Here is a 22063-nt window from a genome sequence, read left to right on the forward strand (position 1 = left end):
TTTTGAGGTGGATGATTTACTGAAGGTTAGACATTAAATGGGGCACAAAGCCAGCCATAGAACTCAGGGATCCTCTTGGGATGCCCCAGACTTTTGTTTATTTACCATAAAATTTGAGTTTTAGTATGACATTGCTTCTTATAGTAATTTCTGAAAATGCTAATGTGTGTAATTTCTAATTCTTAGGCCAATTTCTTTTGGAGCAGATTGCTTTGAAAAATGACATGGTGCAACCATCAGAAGGAGAAACAGCCTGCCCAGGTAGATACGAAGAGACCACGACTGGTGATGAGGATGAAGAATTCCAGTTCTCAAATCTCATGGATCGGCTTGGAGCTGCAAAGGTTTTGGATGAGTGAGTTCTCACAGCAATCATCAGTTGTATGACCCTTTATGATTCACCTCTGGGTTTGATTTAAATGGAATCCAAGATGAATGGCAAGAACAAAAGCTGCTAAAAACCACAGAGTTTCTTTAAAAAACTAATTTTCTTACTGTCATGATAAAATGCTGTTTGACCAAATTTCTAAAAGCAAAACTGTTGTACTCCAGGCACATGAAACGTGTTTTTCTGCCATGTGATCTGAACATAGATAATTACAAGCATGTAATCCACAGATGTCACTGATTTTCAATCAATGCGTGTTGACTGCTATTTTTGGCAAGGGCTGCATTTGAAGTGCGCCATAAGTAGGGAATTTTTCTCCATTTTTTTCTGCTTTTTCTCCTCTTCCTGCCTAATTGCATATTGTGATTGCTCTGGTAGTGCTACTTCTTCCAAGGCTAGGATAGATCCCTCTGAAAAATGGAACATAGAACCTGCTCAAAGAGCTTTGTATGTGACGGCCTCACATTCGTTGGTCAATCACAATGAATACCGTAGAGCAAAAAAAAACCAAACAAAACCTTGGGCAAAAATGGGAGAGCATCTGGACAAGTGGTACAAATATTTAAGAAATACATCCGTGATTCTTACTATGGAACAAAAGCACTCATCTGTCCTTGTCTTCCCTTGACTGCCTGTTCCAGGAAACAGTTCATTGTCAGCCATCCTGAAAGCCTTTCATTATGAAGAGATATTTATCACCCATTTTTTCTATCCTTACTCTTATTTTGTCCTTTAAATACAGCCCTTTTGCTGGCTAGGTTCAGGATTGCAATGCTCATGAAACAAAGTGAGTCAGGAAGATACAAAGTGGTTCAGGAGAATATTGGCAAAGTATTAGAAACCCATTATAATTCACAATAGAGCTGTCAGTGTCTGCTGAACAGATTTGGAAACACAACATTATCTTGGTAAATCTTTAAATCAAAATTTCAAGATGTTTTGTTCTGCTTTTTGTAGCAGAATCACCATGGAAGAAAAATGTATTGAAAATGAAAGAATGCGGTAGAAATGCAATTTGTTAACATATCTATGTTACTTAGGAGTCTGAATCTCATTCATTTTTTATGAGGGAGGGATTTTGTTAGCTTTTCCACTGCCCTCTCCCCTCTAGATATGTGGAAGCTTCTTTAATTCTAATAGAAGTGATGGCAGGGCATACTGTATCTCGTCTTGTCTCCTTTCTTACCCATTCCTGTTTAGGTGGAGTGTCTGGCAAGGCACCCACTAAACAAGCAGTTCCTGTGCTGTTCTGCAGTCAGGAATGGCCAGATGTTTCAATGTATTTTTTAAAATAAATTCGATCTCCATAATTTTCCACCCCCTCATCCTTCTCAAATCTGGCACAGTTTAGGTTGTTTTTAATAAGTTTTGTGTTCTGACTAGTGTTGCCCTGAAGCCTCCATCTACTAAGGGTGCTAAGGACATTTACTGCAGCCTGGGAAATGTTCTCTCTTAATGAATCCTTTATGATGTTTTCTTTCAGTGAGACTGATGTGAAGCAACTTTGGTTGCAGCTAAAAAAAGAAGAACCTCATTTACTTTCCAATTTTGAAGAGTTCTTGGTCAGAATTTTTTCCCAGCTCCAAGAAGCAGATAATGAGAAGAATGAATTGGAATGTGCTCTAAAAAAGTTAGTACTTCTCTTTGTTAGACTGCTTGTGTAGTTTGAGATATTTCACCTGCTATTTGAACTTCTGAAATAAACAAGGTATTTCAGCGGAGACCGAAGGACAAGACTTCACATAATGTAAAATTTCCTATAATGTGAAATTTTATCAAGCGTTAAGACTATGGGTAGAACCATTCATATGGCAGAACTGAATCAAATTAGCTTTTCATTTCTGGTTAAGATTTTATTGACTGAAATTCTTTTGCAGATATCTGTTATTGCATTGAGGTTTTAAGACAATATGGAGTGATTCCAATCTAGTTAATCAGTTTGATTCCAGAGGAAAGTCGTATTTAACAGTAAATCTGGCAAATTGTCTGTGTGCTTTGCAAGCATTGCGTGCAGAAAAGCTATAAACCTGGATTAACTGGCCAGAGACATAAGAGGTTTAAGATGTTAGAGCAGCACAAAGCACTGATACTAGTGAAAATGTAAGCTAACAAATATATATAAAGCAAAGCTATGAAATATGGTAAATAACATATGTATGTTTTATATGTAAAGCGTATAAAATATAAATATAAACAAATACATAAAATACACATACAAAAATATGTATAAGAAGTAAAAATTAACAGATCATTTTTTGTATGTAGTTATCTAGAGGGAGAAAAGTTATGATGCTAAATCGTAACAAAATGCAAAACTGTGGATGTAGGTGAAGTTCCACTGTATTTTTATTTTAAAGTGTTACTTCTGAATTTCAGGTTCTTACAGACTGAGCAATAAAGGCAAATATATTGATGAAATTTTACTTCATTTGTTCAGCACTCTCCTGACTATTCTGAGAATGTGACAAGGCCTATGAAGAAGGAAAAGACCTAAAAATGTATGATCATTAAAGACAATTGGTTTATATTGGTAGTAGCATTTTCAGCTAATTCTCTGTATGTGGTTTTAGCCTTCAGGCAGCTGGAAACAGCATACAGAGAGTTTTGCTGTTGATTTTAGACTAGAGCTTGTTAACTACCATGTGTGGTGAGAGGTTTGTGCTGTGAGGGTTTTCTGGGTTTTTTGGTGAATGTTTTTTTGGGAGCTGAATGAAAAAATGTGTCTCTTTAATAGCTCTGATCAGTGCAGAGGTGTACAGAGAGTACATTAGCATTATCTGTTCTGGCTGATGTGAAATGTCTACCTTGAAAGTGCGTTGGATTTTCATGCCTTTGTAGTAGACACGTTTTAGCTAATTTCTTCTTTTTGTTGCTCCTGATAACACCGCTGATTTCAGCATGCTGATTGTTGTTTTGTTTGTAGTCGACTGCTGGAAGGAATCAGAGTAGTAATGTAACAGTGGGGATAAATAACCTGTTTCTTTTAAACTATGTATGAATCACAACAAAGCTCAAGACAGCACCATAGAGGGGAGAAGATTAATTTTTTTAATACCCACATACTTACTAGGACTAAGATGCATGTATCTGAGAGACTGGCCAGGATTTACTGTGAGGTCACAGAAGAGAAGGGATGCTGGGTTTTGAGGACCTATAATGTCTACTGGGCTTTTCTTGATTGGTGACCATAATATTCTTTAGAAATTGAATATGAATTTGATCTTTTGTCTTTTCTTCCTGAGTCTTTCCTTCCTGACTCACCTCTGTGAGTCATTAGGCAATAAGGCAGTCTACTCTCTGCCTTTTGTCTCATTTCCTGGGTGTAGGCTGTGCTTTTGTCTTCAATTGTTCCTTTTTCTTCTATCCTGGATGCCCTCAGAAGTTTCATGTGCGTGTGCTGGGATCTTTATGCCATAAAAATCTATGCTCTTCACCTGTGATGTTCTTCTCTACATTTTTTTTGCCTTTTTTTCTGGACCTTTCACATGTACATATTTTCATTCTTGAACCTCAGTCCCATGGTTTGAGACATCCAGGAGTTTCATCCTGTTCTGGTTCAATAGATCCAATAGGTTGCTGCTATTCCTGTTTGTAGGTCCAGGCAGCAGTGAGGATGAGCATATATTCTCAATAAACAAACATGCAAATACAGCACACCTGGGGGACTGTGCAGGTTAATATTGATGTAACTAGAGAGAGAGAGGAAAAAAAACCCAAAATCAAATGGGTTTTAAATCTAAACCAGATGTGATTTTGTGGGTACAATATTCATTTAGCAGGGTTTGTTCTCCTTGATTTTCGGTATTTGTGTTTCATTTTAAGGGCTTTGAAATTTGTTTGAAATTAGATGGCTTCTTAAATATAGTCATAATGGTTTTTAAAGTCATAGGGTGATGTGTTGAGCACCCCAAAAAAGCAGAGATGAACATTAGGAAGAGAAAATAAAATAATGCTTATGTGATGGGCAATTACAATTCCAGAGAAAGCCCATGGGGGCATTGCAGAGAGCTTCCCAAAATCAGCCAAAAGAGCCCAGTAAACTGCTTGGCACTAGCAGGGAGGGTACTGGGCATGTGGCAAAGCATGTTTTTGCCGCTGCATGGACTCTTAGTGCACCCATATCCTGAGCACACTGTGGGAAGTTCTCGTCTCTGCAACACAGGAAGAGTGTAGTGAGATGGGGAAAAGTGCAGGGAATGGCAACTCAGTGGTTAAAGGAATAGAGCAGCTATTCTGAGAGAGCTATTTTTAAAAGGTCGTATCTCTTGAATGAGGAGGCAAAGGCTGTAGTGGAATATGACAGACCTTGTTATTCTTCAAATCCCTGGCAGTAGAACCAAGGGGCTTTTAATAAGAATGATAGGAAGTAAGCCTAAAAGAGATGAGAAAACTTTTTCTCCTAATAGCAGATAAAATCTTCAACTGCCATTAGCTCTGTCTGGTGCTGTGCTTTTGCATTTGAAGGACAAACCTAATAAAAAAGTAGACTCTGTTTCAAACAAGAGTACTAAACAGGCAAGATAAACAAAAGGGTAAAGGGGAAGGGAAAGATGAACTGACTTCTCCTTAGCATGGGGTAGTGTCAGAATCCATCTTTGTGGAAGATGAGGATAATCAACATCTCAGGAGATTAGTTCACACTGTGCACAAATCACTGTAATTTTTTAAGGAGAAAGAACCATTATGATAAACTGCACAGACAGCAGTTATGAAATCAAAACAATTCACATTGCAGCTACATGTATGGGCAGAAATGAAACCCTTGTAAGTGTGTTGATCCTGAACCTATTGTCTGAACTTAGTGAACTCACATTACATTTCATCTGTTTTTATCTCTATCTGTTAATTCCACAGTTACTGAAAGGAGAGACTAAATTATCAAATATGGCTGAAATTATAAAACTGTGTGTTAAGTAAAGCTTGAAGAGGTAATCTAAGGGAATAGAAAAACATGTTGTATTTTTCACATTAAAATGATATATCCTTATCACATAAAAATGATATATCCTTATCAATTCAGTTTTTTTTCTTCTGAATATATCTGGGGAATATTTGCCAGCTAATTTTTTTTTCTTCTGCTTGTTAGTTATTTTACTTATAATTGTTTGACTTTTGATTACGAGGGGGTATTATTTTCCCCTTCTGTTTAATTTGATCAGAGGTAAGAATGGAATCCATGAATGGAATGCTTGCAGGGTATTCAGCCTGCAGAAATGGCATGTGCTTATGTGCCAGAGCAACTGAAAAGATTCCTACACTCAGTAGTGCTTTCAGGATGTAGTCTTCATGGTGCTGCCATATCCTTTGCTTCCAAACACATTAGAGGGAAAAAAATACCTAAATCAGCAAGCTAAAACACAGGACTAAAGTTATTCTCCCTGTCATACAGAAGCTCAGGAAATCTTTATGATTCCCATGGAAACACTGACTGCTGTGCAGTGTGTTCTGCCTCTGCAAAGTTACAGGGCTTTTCAGTAGTCAGTCTAGTGCTGGTCAAAGTGACATTTTACTGCATGAATACAGTAGGTGTATGGTCCTAGCATCTCTGCCATGCCTTTCTAAGTAGTTGTTATTTCTCTAGGGATTTGTGTAATTTGCTTCCATTGATGAATGCTAATTTAAGAAATTAGCATTTTCTTAGTTTCAAGAAAATGATTTGAGATCAGAACATGACACATTTTTACAGTGTAAGGGGACTAAAGCAACTAAAGGGCTTCTGGATTGTCTGGCACTCTATTTGAAATGTTGCAGTTAAGTGGCAAAGGCTCTTTTGGGGCCTGGTTTTCTCACCTAGTCAGAGGTTATGAAAGTCTTAAGTGACAGCCATTGTTTTCCTCCAATTCTTGTAGCTTGACAGTTGTGTATTGCTTCTGTAAATCCTGGGAAAATGTCTCACTTTTTTTTACCTGTGACTGAAAAAGCAAGCTGGCAGTGTCAGGTGTTCTGCTGTTGAAAGGGGGAAAGACAGACTTGTTTCTGGCTTTACTCACTCTTCTTAGATTAGGTAAAGTTTTTGAATTTTCTTTAAAATTGGCTTTGTTTTAAATTAGAAGAGAATCAGGCCTTCAATGAGGGAAAACATAGAATATGTGCCACATTGGGTAAAAAAAAAAAAAAAAAAGTAGATACAAAATAAATATTGGGGTTTTTTCTGCTGCATGTTCCTTGTCTTGCTGATGTGAATGCCCTTGAAGATTCAGTTCTTTATTTGTGACAGATACATTATGCAGATTGCTCAAGGAACAGCTATGGCAGGAAGAATATGAGGCAATATACAGTACTGTCAGATAAAGTTCCTAATAATCACTATAAAAAATTATTCTAGGATGTCTCCTGAGTTTGATACAAAGATATTTTTGCTTTTCAGTGTCCAGATAGTGAGCATAGAATAGAATAGTAGCAGAACAAAGCAGATATCTTGTTCCCTATCAACTGTTAATTTTTTTCTGTCCAAGCTAAACATTTGCTCCATGTCATCCTTCATGGATCAAACTGCAGTGATATTTTAATTGCAATATTCCACTGGAAAAAAGTGAACTTTGTAGGTTCTTCTTTTTTCTTCCTACAGTTGCATACACTTGTGCACAGCATATTGTCTGGGCTTTTCAGATTTGTTTCAGCAGAGCAGTTAGAGAGGCAGTAAGGCTGCTTTCAAGAAGGTCTTTCAGGAATTCTATTCTAGCTAATGTGTCTTAGATAGAAGTACCTCATTCAGTACCCTTGAATGGGCAACAATGCAGTCTAGGAATAGAAAACAGGAAATTGCCATGAAAATAGTTTTAACGGTCAAATTTAGGTTCTGATATGTTGGTATTGTCATTAGGAAACTCTCTTCCTTTTACCCAAGATCTAGTAGTCATTAAAATTGCATAATGAACAGCTGCTTTTTATGGAAACATCAGCTTTATATTAGCTTTTGAGCTACTGAAGCTTTACTTCCATGAGAAAAAAAAAATCTGTGAGCGTTGCTGCACAAAAATTTCTATTTCCTTGACACCAGAACATTCTTTGGAGTCTTGTGTAAAGGCAGCGATGTGGAGCTTAGCTGGTATTGTGGGCCATGACTTGAAGTAATGTTGCAAAGACCCACTCAGTGTATTTTTATCTCTTATTAGGAAAATTGCTGCTTATGATGAAGAAATTCAACATCTCTATGAGGAAATGGAACAGCAAATCAAAAAGGAGAAAGAACAGTTTCTCTTGAAAGTGAGTGTCTCTGTTATAGTGGCCATGGATTCTGCTCCCCCTTTCAGTGGTTTTAAACTCATTCTGGGTGTGAAATTAAAGCCCACAAAATGTATTTCACAACAGAGGAAGAAAAAAATTTTTTTCCTCACAGCTACTTTTTGTGCTGCAGCTTCAAACTTTTGGTCTCTACAGCTGCAGGCTAAGTGACTTGTTGGATGAAGGAGCTGTGATGTCCTGTGCTCAGTGGCTGGCATACAGCGCAGCTGGCATGCTTTTGAAAGTCACTTGAACTACAAATATTGTACTGTTGGTGCTACTCTAGGTCCAGCTTCTGGTCACAATCAGGAAAAACACTCTGTGAGGTTGTTCAGAGCAGCACTAATCCTGTTGAATTCTGCAGTCTCTGATTTTGGGGAGGGATAACAAAAAGAGATGAATCAAGTGATGGTAATTTGTGGAACAACCACAGGTTATTTACAAAATAAACGCAGGACAGAATCTTTGGTGACTGCCATGGTGCTTCCAAAACACCTGAAGATTAATTCCCTTTTCTTGGGAAGTTGTCTTTAAATCTCCTCTACTGTGTCTGTAGTCTTTTCTTTGGATTTTTCTTTCCTGCTTTTTCTTGTAAAATTAGTAAAGTACCAAGGACTCCTGGCATGCTCCAGGAAAGAATCACCCTACAATCTTATAGGTGGGAAGGTGATGCCTTACTTCCTAGCTGGGTCAGGATGCTCAGGAACATGGCAAATTACTTTTTGAGTATTAAAATGTTGGAGGTTCCACGGCTGCTCCGGGTGCCCTGGGACAGTCAATCATGAGCTACTTGCTCATCCCTTTTTGTTGTCTTGGCATCAGTCATTTTAATGAAACAAATACATAGTTTCAGCAATACGTGATAGAAATAGTTGCCAAAATAGTGGTTATTGCCTCCATTCTCCATCAAGTATGTATAAATATATCTAGACAATATAATCAAATATATCTCAAGCTTCCTTTTGTGATGCAAATATATCAAGTATTTTTTGTTCCCTGGCAACCAAAATAAAATAAAAGAAAAAGAAAGAGAAAAAGAAAAAAAAAAGTAAAAAAAAAAGTGCCTTATCAGCTGTCTAAGGAGTCATTCCTTTCACTTGCCTTACTGGGTAGCGAACCTGACTCAAATTTTCAAGTTTTTTTCCATTCCAAGCTGAGAGCAGTTTTTAGTGGTGGATAAGATGAAACCTTTAAATAAAGTTTGTATACCAGCTGAAGGATAAAAAGTACTTGCAACTTTGCCTGACAGCACTTTTGTGGAACAAATAGTTTATGTGCTCTTAATAGTCCACAACTGAAGTGGTACTGAAAAGCCCCAAACAACAAAGACTTTTCCGTAAGCAATGATTGTTGGATCTCCTAATTAGTTATATATTTGAGGTTAAGCCATTTCTTTCAGGCTTTTTCATGAAAGCTTCCCACTCAAGCTATTTACAGTTTAGTCAGCAGTCGCACTAAGGGCTGCCAGACACTCATGAAGTATTGTTTCTTTGCATGACTAATTTGAGATCTGGGGAGATCTGACTGTTAAATTCTTTCTCTAATGCAAAGTCTTACAAAGACTTTTCAGCCTGGGGAGATGCATTGATGCCATATAAAGGGGAAATTATGGTGGCTTGAATGAAGAGTAGCTATTGAAGAATACATTTAAAGAAATTGGTAAGATGCAAATAAGTACAAATTGTAGCTATTTACAATACTTAATACCCTGCTGACTGAATGTTACACAAAAGGGGCAGTTAGTTTGTTTTTTCACTTGCATATATATTCTTCCCCAGAAAGAACCAGTTGTCATGCATTTCATTACCCCATTACATGTACTGCTTTAGGGAAAACACTTGTAACAAGGACTGCTGCCATGAGGGAATTTTTATTTTTATTTAGAGGCATTTTCCTGGGGACCTTAGAGAGTAGAAGCCTGTTTTTGGAGAAACAGGACAGATTCTCAGCTGATACAAGCTGCTGGAACCTGATTTTACTCAGGAGAGGGCTGACAATTTTTTTCAGCTGAGGAGTGTCAGGAGTAATCCCAAATGTGACTGGGAGTTCCTGGTGACTGCAGGATACTTAGATAATGGACAGGTTCATATAATTGCTGAGGGAAAGGCAGAGCTTGAAGCCCCAGTTGCTTGTTTATACCAGTGGAACATCTGTGAAAAATTGCTGTTAGTGACGGATTCGAAGCGTGGAGTTTCTGTTTCTTTCACATCAGACTGAGTTGCTGTAGCTGGCAACGAGAGGATACATTCTGGCTGCATTGATCTAGACTGGCTCAGCTCCTCAGCCTCCTGCCTGGGATGTTTGCCTCCACTTTCTAGACTCAATACCTACTCATGTGCAATCAGCACATTCTGTACCAACCATAGCCATGGAAGCTGCTGGACTACAGCAGTTTAGAGATTCATGAGTGATACCACCCCTAAACTGAGTACTACCTGTGTCTTGTGATAGTCACTGGGGAAAGCTTAATCAGTGACTCGTTATTTCTCCTCCTATGATGCAATTGTGCTGTTCTGTTAATCCATTTCCTCTTGGAATTTTGCAGGACACAGAGAGGTTTCAGTCCCAAAGTCAAGAGCTGGAACGCAAGCTGCTGTCAAAAGAACAAGAACTGGAACAGCTGGTTCAAAAACAGAAAAGGGTACTAACTGATATCCTTTGGAGTTAAGAAATAGATGGCTCTTATTTGCTCTTATGATTTTCTTTAGGTACTATTTTAGGTTCCAAAACTGCAAGTTGGTGTGATGTGGTTGTGCCAAATTGTGACCTTCTGTTGTTTTTGTGTCATGTGCTTAGGAAAAATGTTAACCTCTATTTCTAAAGTAGTTTTCCTTTTATGTGGCAAAATGGAGAGTAAAATAATGCTTTGCATGTTGTCCCCAGTTACTAGGTTAATTTTTATGAGAATGTAGCATAATTCCACTGCCCTCAGTCTTCTAGGAACTGGCTTAACACCCAGTTTAAGAGCAGAGAACAATGATTTGGCTCTTCTAGTGCACACCTCTGCTCAAAGCCTGTACCAGCCACTCATTTACTTGTTTTGGACTGATTCAGCACTATGAACTCAAAATGCTCCCTCCTGAGCAACTTGCTCCTGATATATCTCTGTGATAACAGTTTTATAGCAGTGCATGTTTTCCTTGCATTGGTAACAGCTTGTCAAGTTCCCATAATAAAACCTGAGGTGTTTTGCTTCTAAAATGCATGGCCTGCTTGGGGGAGCAGAGAACTTGCTGTAAAGTGGCTCCAAGGTCATTGCAGTAAAGACTAGTAATGGAGAAAGGAGGTAGCACTGGAATTTAAAGGGCTGAAATGGAGTGCTGTAAACACAATTCCCTCTGTAGAATATGAATTTGTGGACAAAAAGAAGAAAGTTTTTCACAATGAGAACCATCAGCCGTTGCAATAAACTTCCTGGGGAAGTGGTGGATTCCCCAACATTGGACACTAAAGATTTAGCTGGGCAGGATGCTGGGTCATCTTGGCTAAACTGTATTTCTGCCGAAGAAGGTTGGAACAGATGAACCTTGAGTTACCCTTCCAAGCCAGTACTCTGTTATTCTGTGAAGTTTAGCTGATAAGAATGCAGGACTGAACTAAAAGTCTATTCTACAGTTGAAATCAACTGCCTGATGTTAATTACCTTTGTCCAGTACCACTGTGAATCAGAATATATGTGGTTTTATGCAGGCTCTTTACCACATTGCAGCACTATAATGGAATAATCTATACTTTGAAGATATCTGTGGGGGCATACAGATCAGGCATTTTTAGTCTGAAACTAACTGAGGAAGTATAAGAAATGACTTATTCTAATTTTCTAATGAATATGTTTAATATTTTCCTTTGTTTGTTTGTTTTTGCTTTAAAGCTCTGTTTAAACTTGATTGTCAACCAGTAATTCTCTAAAAATTTTTTTTCGAGTATGTGTTTTCTAAATTTGGTGTAAAACCAAACAGAAGCTATTCAAAGGCTTTCACTCAATTTTAAGCCTGGTATAATCAATCAATATAGGGAACAATACCAGGAAGTCTTATCTTATGATTGTTGTCTACATTGCCATTGTCTAATATTGTCTATCCTGGAGAACATAAAACAATGTCTGTGCAATTTTTATTAGTATTGGCTTTTTATCTGGTTTTATGTTTCCATTTCTATTTACTGCATTGCTTATTATGAATAATATTGCCATGTTTGGTTTTTTAATTTATTTGTAATTTCTAGTATTTAGTATTTCCCCTCTCCATTATGAATTTGCATGAATCACAACAAGGGTGCTTTTGAAAGACAGGCTCTTCATACACCATAAAGATGAAACTATCCCATTTTGGTTTTATGGAAAGGAAGCTGTGTTAGACGAATGGAATTCACTATTTCTAATGCTGAGATGACATGATTTCATTCAGATGATTGATGAAAACTGAAACTTCTGTCATTCAACCAGCTGATTGCCCCATTGTTAATCTGATATGTAGTATTTGATGGGTTTTTTTCTGATATACCAACCTAGCCTATTATTTGAGTGCTTTACTCAGTGTAGTTAGAGGCACTGTTTTCTACATATATTTTTCTGATTTCTAATGATCCTCTCTGAAAGTAACTCTCATCTTTACCCAGATCTGTTTTTATAGTACCATGTCCCCACTCATTTTCTGGTGTTGCTTTTCATTCACTGAGATACCCATGTGTGGTGTCTAATGTTTGCCTTATCCAGAGGTCTCTTTCACTTTTGCCTCCTCCTCTGGCATGGAAATATACTTTGATAATTAAATCTCTTCTTGCAGACAGTGAAGGTAGCTTGATTTAGTTGCAACTTCTCTGCTTGGTTGTATGAGAGAACCTCTTGGCCCACAAGGGAGCAACACAAATGATTTTTTCCAAACTTCATTAATAAGTCTCTTTTTTTTTTTAAAATTTGAAATACAGTGTAGTTGTTTTTGTGTTGGAAATCATTAACAAAAATATGAAAGGGAGCTTTCAAACCAAATGAGATCTGTGTTGTTTCCTCTCACATAGCCAGAGGGGTTTTCCTTATGGGGATTGTCTGGCTGGCATTGTTCCTCAAGGGATGTCATTTGGAACATCTCAGGAGGAGGCAATGGGGACAGAGGATATCCAGCATAACCTCTAGGGCACAGACTCTTGTGTGAGAGAAGAAAGCAGGTGTAGGCCAGGTGAAATGCAGAGGAGTTACTGGGCTTCTCACATAGAATGCTGGGTTCTGTGCTGATGGCAACCACTGAAGAGCACGATCTTGGAATTGGGAATGAGATGCGTGAAAACATGGATCAGTAGCACTCAAGTGCTTATAACTGCCTTATGGCACTGTATAAATTTTGCATCTTTCACATGCTACTGAAATAAATAGGGAGAAGAAAGAATATAAAAACTACAGAAAGGATGCTGAGCTAAGAACAAGGGACTGCATGGTGGGTGCTCAATGTATGTGTCTTTTGGGGACACCAATAAATGTCCTCAGCAACAGCTTATTTGCATTTGATAATTCCAGATCTTTATTCAACTTAAACTTGATTTTCCTCTCATCTTTGTCAAAAAAAGAGAATATGCACCATCAACTACTGTGTCTGTGCTTGACCTGTGGAATGGGTTAATTCTCTCTGCTACTTCGATTTTCTTAAACATGTCTAAGGGCCATGAATCTTTTCCCCAGCAGTTTCCATCTACCAGATGAACATAGAAGCCAATTTGCAGCTCCAATAAGCAGCTAGAAGCTATAGGATCTATGCCATTCTACCACCAGCTGAGCATTCCCCTAGTGAGTTATTTCCCTGTATTGTGAGTTGTTCAGATGAGGGCTTTAAAGGTAGTGTTTGGTATTTCTCAAAGGATTGTACCCTCAAAGGGTAAAGTGGAAGAATGGAGCTTTGTATTGCTGTGAAACAATCCTTTCTCCTGTTGTTATGTTCTGGGTTTTACACATTATATTATTGTTTTTCTGACAAGAGTGAGCACCAGGATTTATAGTAAGTATTTCTAACTTCAGTATAGATGATTCTGGGAGCTGATGTTGGCTACCATTGCAGTTACATTTCCTGAACAGTCTCTGTGTAAGTTTTCAGATGGCCATACTGTTCTCTGAGTGGGGTTTTTGTCTGCAGCTTTTTGCTCCCTAAATTTTTGAAAGTTCATCTTTGTGTAGTCACTTTTTGCTTCTCCCAAAGCCACTCCTCTGGATGAGTGTTGTCTTAAGTACTTGAAGCAGCTGATCTTTTACTTAGAATAGGTAACTTTGTTCTGTCAAGGAGTGGAAGCAATATTCAGGAACTGATGTAATCTATCCATGTAAGCCAACCTTGTTCAGCAGTAATCTAATGCCCAGCCAGTGTTCCATGGGAAATGTGAGCCTGCTGAGGCTACAGTTCAGCAAATGCATTAAGCTGCTGCTGCTGCCAAGTGCTCCCACTCTACATGTGTTCCTGACTTCCCACAGTCCAGGCTAGAAAGTATTTTCTGCATTTATTTTTACCTGGGCCTCATTCAAAACCAAGACTACAACAACAGCAGTGTTCTAGGGTAGGAATTGACTGGAAGAGCTGGATGAGGACAGATTTTGGTTGGGTGAGCTCTGCTTGTTGGGATGGGCAAAATGAGAGTTCAAACATTGTTATGTCTCAGATCTGGAAGATTGAAATGATATTGTAATGCTCCAAGGATGTTTTACAGTCCTTAAAATGAATACAGAAAAAAGAAAAAAAAAACAAACAAGCCAAAACAAAATAAAAGCTTTGTATTTTAAGGTCAGCAATGCTTTCCCTAATATGAAGTTTTGCTGTGCTGTCTAAATTTGCTCAGTTATCCAGGGAGAAGCAGATAGAACTTCTTTATGTACCAGAAGCCACTGTTGTCTATTGTTGCTTGTTTTACAGGGAGGTTGTATCTTTCCTTTGATGTACATTGGAGAGGGAGTATAAAAGTGAATAAAAAGGCTCTAATTCACACTTCTTGGCAGATCTGTCTGAGGTGGCAAAAAGGTCACTGCTTGTTCATATTGCTGGGGATGGGAAAGTTTATCAGCTATCAGATTTAAATCTAGCAGTTTTTAGGTAGATCTCTGAATCATTCTATGTAGACCTGGTCTTTGTGGAAAATGGTCTAAAACAGCAGTTGTGAATATCAGCTTAATGCTGCTAATCCGCTCTTTTTTATGCACCTTTTTTATGCTTTGTACTGGTGTGTTCTTGAGCTGGATAAAATTCAGTTATAGAATGGAATAGCTTTGTTTTTGTGTAACATAATTATGTCTTTACAAAGATCAGTGGAAGAGCACCATATGTATTTTAGTCATTCTTTGGCTTTGATAGAAATAGCTCCCTGCTCAGCTAACCTCTAAGACCCAAACTGAAATCCTCAAAACTGATGCCTCAACCAGCTCTAATGCTTTCTGTTCTCTTTTCTTCCACCCCAGTTAGAGCAGCAGTGTACACAACTCCTCAGTGGCAAAGAAGAAACCAAAGTAGAGAACACCAAGCTGAAGCTGACTAACCAGGAGCTGCTGAGAGAGCTGGAGAGAACATCCCATGAGCTAAGCCTGGCTCAACAGCAGCTACAGGTGCTTCAGGAGGAGGCATCAAGGCTCCATGAGGAGAAGGAAATGTAAGTGTCCAGCTGCAGCAGTTCTTGTGCACTTGCTTGGTGTGCCAGTAAGCCCCCTCAGGGTACCCAGTCCTGTCAAAAGCAGAAACCACTTGCAAAGCTGAGTGCAGTTCTAGCTGCTTTCCCCCAAGTAATTCAGCATATTTTCTGTAGCATATCTGGCTTCTATGGAATCTTTTGCTAGTTTTGTGTTCAAAATGTCAGTGCTCTCCCCACTGCCGTTGGAATTAAAAATTGAATTGAAAATCCATGTAGTGTCTTAGTTTTGAGATACCAATGGAATTGCTTATGGAAATGCCTTACAGTTGTGGCACATGATGCTTCATTCTACTCAAAGCTGAGTCTATCTGAAACTTGCTTCTCAGAATACACTCTGAGATACCTAGGATCTTCTTTTTAAAGTAAGCCTAGTAAGGACAGCAAGATAAAATTTAGCTTATCTCAATTCCCATAATGCTTTGTGGCAATTCAGAACCCCAAACCATTTTGGGGTTTCCAGTTCAAATGTTGAAAGTTTCAGATTCTGACTCCAAATTACAAAAAAAAAAAAAAAAAAAAATCAAGAAGAAATGTTTACGATTCATATTTTGAGGGATAAAAATGACTTGTGACAGTTCAAGCTACCTGTCTTGCTCCAGCCTTCTGCACAAAGCAGAAGAATTATTACTCTGAGGCTGTAATTGGCAGAAATGTTCACTCAAGTCCATTTTAAAGAAAATGCTCAGGGATCTGTAGAAGCCTCTCATTGCCAATGGAGGGCTCATGAATGACAGATGGACCTGGCCATTGCAGCAATGAACTATATAATTCAGAGCTGTTGCTGGTTGACATATTTCAGGATAGAGCAGAACATTAGTTCAAATGTCACATTATTTTTCTCTTAAGCTTTGTGCCAAGCTCTATTAAGTTATCACTTCTTTAATTTTTCTCAAGGGTAAAAATAATTCACTTTGTTGATAAATTAGTGTTAAAGAGTGGCCACTGTGGTTAGAAATTTTAGGTTTGCATGTTTGATGTGTGTTTCGGAAGTAGACAGTAGAAATACTCCTCCTCAAGGTGGTTTGTTTCCTCTTTGAGGCCTCTCTTTTCAGATCCAGAGCAAAGACTATGAAATGATCTGATTTAAAAGCTACAAAGGAAATCTGCCCAGTGGTCAGACTGCTGAATAATACTACTGCACTTACAAAGCATTTTGGATTCAGTAGTGGTTTATGGAATTAGAGCTCAGCCCTACTCAACTGCACCTGCAGTGTTGCTTTAAACATCTGTGTCAGTCTGGTAAGACCTGAGCTGTTGAAGCAGGTGTAATGGTCAGACAGTGCACAGGAAGAACTTGAGGCTTCACTGAAAGGCGAAAAAAATCATTAATAACCAGACACCAAATCGTGTTAAATCAAAGTAAATGGTGTTAAAATGGCTGCATAAGTGTCGAGAATTGGAAGAAATTGTAGGGATTGTAGATGTGAGAGCCTGACATATGGTTCCTGCAGCAGGATAAGCTCTAATTTTGGATAAAATGTCACCTGGTTTTTAGTGGCTATAACTGGGAAGTATTTTAGCAGTGTATCTGTTCTGAATGCTCCAAGTGCCAGTATCAACGTATATAAACTCTCTGGATGAAGAAATTAAAAAGCAATATTTTTTGAAAAAAGAACCTCTACTCCTTCCTCTGCTAACTTGTGCTGCTGTGCTGCTGTGCTACTGAATAAACTTCTTTAAAATATTAACCATTCATGCAGAAGAGACTCTACGAGTTTGAAGAAGCTGAGGTCTCAAATGTAGATACCCCTAGGGGGAAGCATTTTAGCAGTGTTCTTACCATGGTTAGAGCAATTTTTTCTTTTTTTTTTTTTGCAGAGAGGTGTACCGGGTGACAGAAACCTTACAGAGAGAGAAGTCAGGACTTTTGAAGCAGCTGGATTTTTTAAGGTAATGTTGATCTTCCAAAAACTCTTATATAATTCTGAATAGGTCCATTAAAGGATGAAATTATGTTGGGATATGTAGTGCGTGTAGGTGTCAAGGTGTTGACAGTGGGGCTGGTGCCAGAGAGAAGCCAGGGCTGCCCTGTGACAATGGACACAGCACAGGGCACAGTGGAGCCCCACAGCCCCCATGTGCTTCTGGGAAAGCCTCAGTAAGAAAGGGTGGAAAACAACGCAGCAGCTGGAAGAGAAGAGAGAAAAAATATGTGAGAAAGCCCTTCAGACACCAAGGTCAGTGAAGAAGGAGGGGTAGAAGGTGCTCCAGGCACCGCTGGAGCAGAGTCCCTTGCAGCCTGTGCAGAGTCCACACAAGAGCAGGCTCCTGGCAGGAGCATGGTCTGTGGAGAGGAGCCCATGCAGGGGCTGGTTTTCTGGCAGGAATTGTGGCCCGTGGGGGACCCAGGCTGGAGCAGTCCATTCCTGAAGGATTATTCTCCATGGAAAGGCTCTATGCTGGAATTGTGAAGGACTATAACCTGTGTGAGGGAACTCACTCTCACTCACTGGAGCGAGAAAACTGTGAGGAGGAAGGAGCCGCAGAGAGAAGCTGTTATGGACTGACCACAAGCCCCACTTTTCCCCATCCCCTTGTGCCACTCAGGATTGGTTAAGGACGTAGAAGAACTGAGGGTGTAGGCATGAAGTTGAGCCTGAGAAGAAAGAGGATTGTGGAGAAGATGATTTTAGTATTGTCTCTATTTCTCATCATCCTACAGTTGAGTCTGTTTTGTCTGTAATGGGTAGCTGGTAAGTAATCTGCTTGTTTTTATCTTGGCCCACAAGCTTTTCTATGTTATTATCTTCCCTTGTGGTGTTGAGGAAGGAGAGTGAGAGAGTGGCTGGGTTTTACATCTGGCAGCCAGTCAATGTCAACTGCCACAGGATAATGACACAGAAATAGCAAAAATGGTTACAAAAGACTCTTATATGGTTGGTTCTTGCATAGAGTAGAGAGCAGCACACCTGAAAGATTTGCTTCATTTTGACAATTCAGAAGTGTAGGACAATCTCCTTTCCAAAAGTCACATGTAAAACAGAGCGGCACTGAACAGCTCTAATTCTGAGGTAGAAGCCTGGCTGCAGGAGCTTGCTGAAAGGCTCTGTTGCTTCTTAAGTGCTGGGAGTTGAGCTAAAATGAAGATTATTTCCCCAAAATATTTGTAAAATTATTCCAAGATGTACATAGCTAACATTTCTTTATTGATAGACTTCAAATTTGGAGCTGTGTTCAGCCACCTGTAGCGCTCTTTTCAGTGTGAAGAAATGTTGGGTTTTGTTTGCTCAGTGGTCAGTCAGTGTGGGCTGTAGGATGCACCTGCCTCTAGGTCTTCATTGTCTGCATTTCCTTCAGGAGGCCTCATTTTAAAGTTGCCTAAAAATTCCCAGGCTTGGGGAAAGGCTCTTGTTTTGCAGCATGTGTTTTCCACAGGCCACTCTGTGATCTTGCCTGCTGCAAGTTTTGGGGACATAGATAGAAACATCTGTCAAGAGAGGTTTTTTTCATTCACCCTGGCTGCTCAGTCTCTCCTGTGGCCAGGCCAGCAACAGATGGAGACAATAGATGATGTACTAAGCAGGTGTGCTGTCAGATCTGATCAGAGCTTGCTGATTGCCTGGGGTATCTGTTTCTTGACACTTTCATTGTTTCTGCACAAAGGATGGAAGATGGATGTTTTCCTAGGGTGACTTTTCTGTGGCAGCCTCAATTGCCACAATAACTGGCTTTCACAGCTGTCAGCAGATGAACAAGAGATGGTGTTCTTTGCACCCTCTCCACATTAAGAGATCATCTTAAAATCATTAAAAATTCTAATTTACGGTAAGTGAAGGCATGTTGACCACAACTGATTTCTATGTGTTAAGGCATTTGTTTAGATAAAATACAGGAAGACATCCAGATCCCATCTGGCTTTAATCAGCATAGCCCTGCTGGAGAATCAATAGCCCAGACAAGGAACTGGCCGAGGTGAGAATATAAATAAAGGGTGATGAAAGGTTTGCACTGCCAACTGTCCAGTCTGTCTGTTCGTGTGGAGTACAAAAGTCAGCAGTTCTAAATACTTGGCTTCAGTGTTTCTTTTGTTTGTATTTTCTTTGCAGAGAGAGGAACAAACATCTCAAGGATGAACGTGACATATTTTTGCAGGTAACCAACTATTATTTTCAAACCCAGTCTTGGGCAGACACATGTGAGAACAGCTTCAAAAGAAGGGGAACAGAAGGCTGTGCCGGAGATGAACTTTCATGCCCCTTAAATCTTACCCTGTTCTTAATTTGTATTGTCGTCTTTTCTCACTTGAAAATAAGATTTTTTTAATTTGCTAAACAATTTTAAGAGCTACATGTTGAGAATTATGAAGTGGGAGCTATCTGACGAGAGGTGAATGTATTTTAGAAGAAACAAAGGATGCAATCATGAAAGGAGGAAATAAACTAAAAATGGAGCAATTAAATGTGTTAATTTACCCAGTCAAGAGTGGGTAATATCCTGACATATTTATACAACAGTACAATAACTGGTGTACCTGAATCAGTACCTGAGTACCTCAGTACCTGAGGCTGGGGTAAGAACACATCCTATTAACTTTTTAAGCAGCAGCAAAGAATGGACTCCTAAGATGTTCTAGAAGTACCCTGGTGTAAAGAGACTAAAGCCATTTAGTTTATATTTGCTTGTGTTCTTAGTCTACAAGAAGCTGCTCATATAAAAAAAACCCAAACAAACAAACCTTTTTTTCCATAACATTGTGCTGTTTTATTTACAAAGCAGATGCATTTTTGCAGGATATGGAGTTTCCTGTTCTGATTGTTTAGCAATTAGAATTCTGAAACATTTATACCTCTAGTACTTTCTTCTACATTTTTTTTCTTTCATTTGCATTGCATTATTTAAGTATTTGGAATGAGGGTAGTTAACCATAACGAGCACCAGAAGTAAATCAGTAAGAATTATTCTGTATTTTTGCAGAAATGCAAAACAACTGTTCCAAAAGCCAGCTGGAAGCAGAGATCAGGGTCTATCATTGGGAAATACATAGAGGGCAAGATGCAGCCAAACAGGTAGGAACTTTTTTTCACGTGTTCCCTGTTTGAGTAGGATGAGGTTTATAGAAAGAAGATGTGGAATGCTTCCTTTCTGATACTTTTGAACTTTTCAAAGAATGTATTTCTTAAGTGTCTGTCACTATAAGATTACTGTACTCATTAAGAAATTCGAAAATGAAAAGCCAAGTTTTAAGTGTGCTGTCTGTAAAGGCAAGAGATTTCCCCTCTGTGGATGGCTGTAGGCTGGGAGACACAAAAACTTGCCCACGAGCCTATGTTAATGTGGTACAATTCTGAGTCTCCACTTGGACTTTTTTTATCTATATTAAGCAGAACCATGTCCATCCTATCTACTAAAAAGAGAATCAGATTGCACATTGAAATGATCTCTCTTGGGTGTTTCTTTTATTCCTCCAGAATAGGAAGGAAGGTGGGAAAGGAGAAAACCACAGTAGAGAAGCTTAATTTAGCTCTTCTATGAGATTAGAATTGATGTTAATCTAATATTTTCCATTCTGGTTCAGGTTTCTCCTGTAAGTTATTAGCTTTCCCCATGATGCTTATAATTATCAATATATATACACATGGTATGATGAGCTGACTTTTCAGCAGACACTGGAATGACTCTGCCTGCTGTGACTAATCAAAAACATGTGAGATTAAATTCAGAATAAAATAGCAAGTCCATTATATACTTCTTTCTCTGTCTAGCCATTCATTTGAAGAAGATGATATTTTCAGTAATTCAAGGAGAAGGAATTCTGCTGGACTGAATGGAGTTCTCTCTGAAGAGCTTGATGCTGGAGTCACTGGAGGAATGCCTAAAACATCACATCTCCAAAGAATAATATCAATTGAAGAAGATCACCTACCCCAGCTTCTTGACAGGCTGGTTGATAAGCAGCTGAGCAGATGGACTGGAGAAGATGAAGATACTTTTGAGACAGAAATGAATAACAAATCCAGAGAGCAATCAATGGAACATTCATCATCATCTTCTAGAGAGCAGCCTGTAGGGAAGGAAACACTGTCGAATGTAAGAGGACAAAGGAGATCTCACCTTGAGTAGAGTGTGAAGTTCTGGGCCCTGTGATTTAAGGAGATTGTGAAGGTCCTTGGATGCATCCAGAGGAATGCCACAAAGCTGGTGGGAGGGCTGGAAAGTGTGTCCTCTGAGGAGTGGCTGAGGGCTCTGGGTTTGTCCAGTTTGCAAAAATAGGCTGAGGGATGACTCCCTTACTCTCTGCAGCTTCCTGAGGAGGGGAAGGGGAAAGGGCGGTGCTGATCCCTTCTCCCTGGAATCCAGCAATAGGATGTGTGGGAATAGTTCAAAGCTGCCTCAGGGGAGCTGCAGGCTTGACATCAGGAAGCATTTCTTTGGTGAGAGGGTGGTCAGACACAGGAATAGGCTTCCTAGAGAGGTGGTCCATGCCACAAGTCTGTCAGTGTTTAAGATACTTTTTGATAATGCCCTTCATAACATGCTTTAACTTTTGGTCAGCCCTGAAGTGGTCAGGGAGTTGGACTGGTAGGTCCCATCCAACTGGAACTCTTCTATTCTATTCTGAAGGACCTTGGATGCCATGAAGTGGTGTCATATGTTAATGTGTTATATCTAGAATCTAAAATTATTTGGTTTTCTGTCTTTAAGTTGAAACATGACAGATTAAGCCATTGCATGAAGTGGGGGATGAAAACGTATTGCAGACAAGTGCTGAAGGTGCAAAGAAGGGAAACTCAACCTAAAGGAGTGGTAACTGCAGACAATGTGTGCATAGATTTACATTTGAAGGACTGTTTAGGGAAA

The 22063-nt window shown here is 39.1% G+C and overlaps 1 protein-coding gene across 1 annotated transcript in view; it reads left to right on the plus strand.

Annotated features, from left to right (window-relative positions):
* The window catches only part of CRACR2A (calcium release activated channel regulator 2A), a 42000-nt gene that overhangs the window by 6575 nt on the left and 13362 nt on the right, over window positions 1-22063 (plus strand). The window contains exons 3-11 of the mRNA XM_054270027.1: window positions 187-355; window positions 1872-2018; window positions 7504-7594; window positions 10158-10253; window positions 15039-15226; window positions 17084-17155; window positions 19312-19357; window positions 20180-20271; window positions 20968-21292. Of these exons, the coding sequence (XP_054126002.1) occupies window positions 187-355; window positions 1872-2018; window positions 7504-7594; window positions 10158-10253; window positions 15039-15226; window positions 17084-17155; window positions 19312-19357; window positions 20180-20271; window positions 20968-21292 (1226 nt within the window). The remainder of the gene's footprint in view (window positions 1-186; window positions 356-1871; window positions 2019-7503; window positions 7595-10157; window positions 10254-15038; window positions 15227-17083; window positions 17156-19311; window positions 19358-20179; window positions 20272-20967; window positions 21293-22063) is intronic.

The sequence above is a fragment of the Melozone crissalis genome, unplaced genomic scaffold (assembly GCF_028551555.1).
Source record: "Melozone crissalis strain CALT ecotype California unplaced genomic scaffold, PUWL_Pcris_2 ptg000008l_1, whole genome shotgun sequence".
In the NCBI taxonomy this organism is placed as follows: Eukaryota; Metazoa; Chordata; class Aves; order Passeriformes; family Passerellidae; genus Melozone; species Melozone crissalis.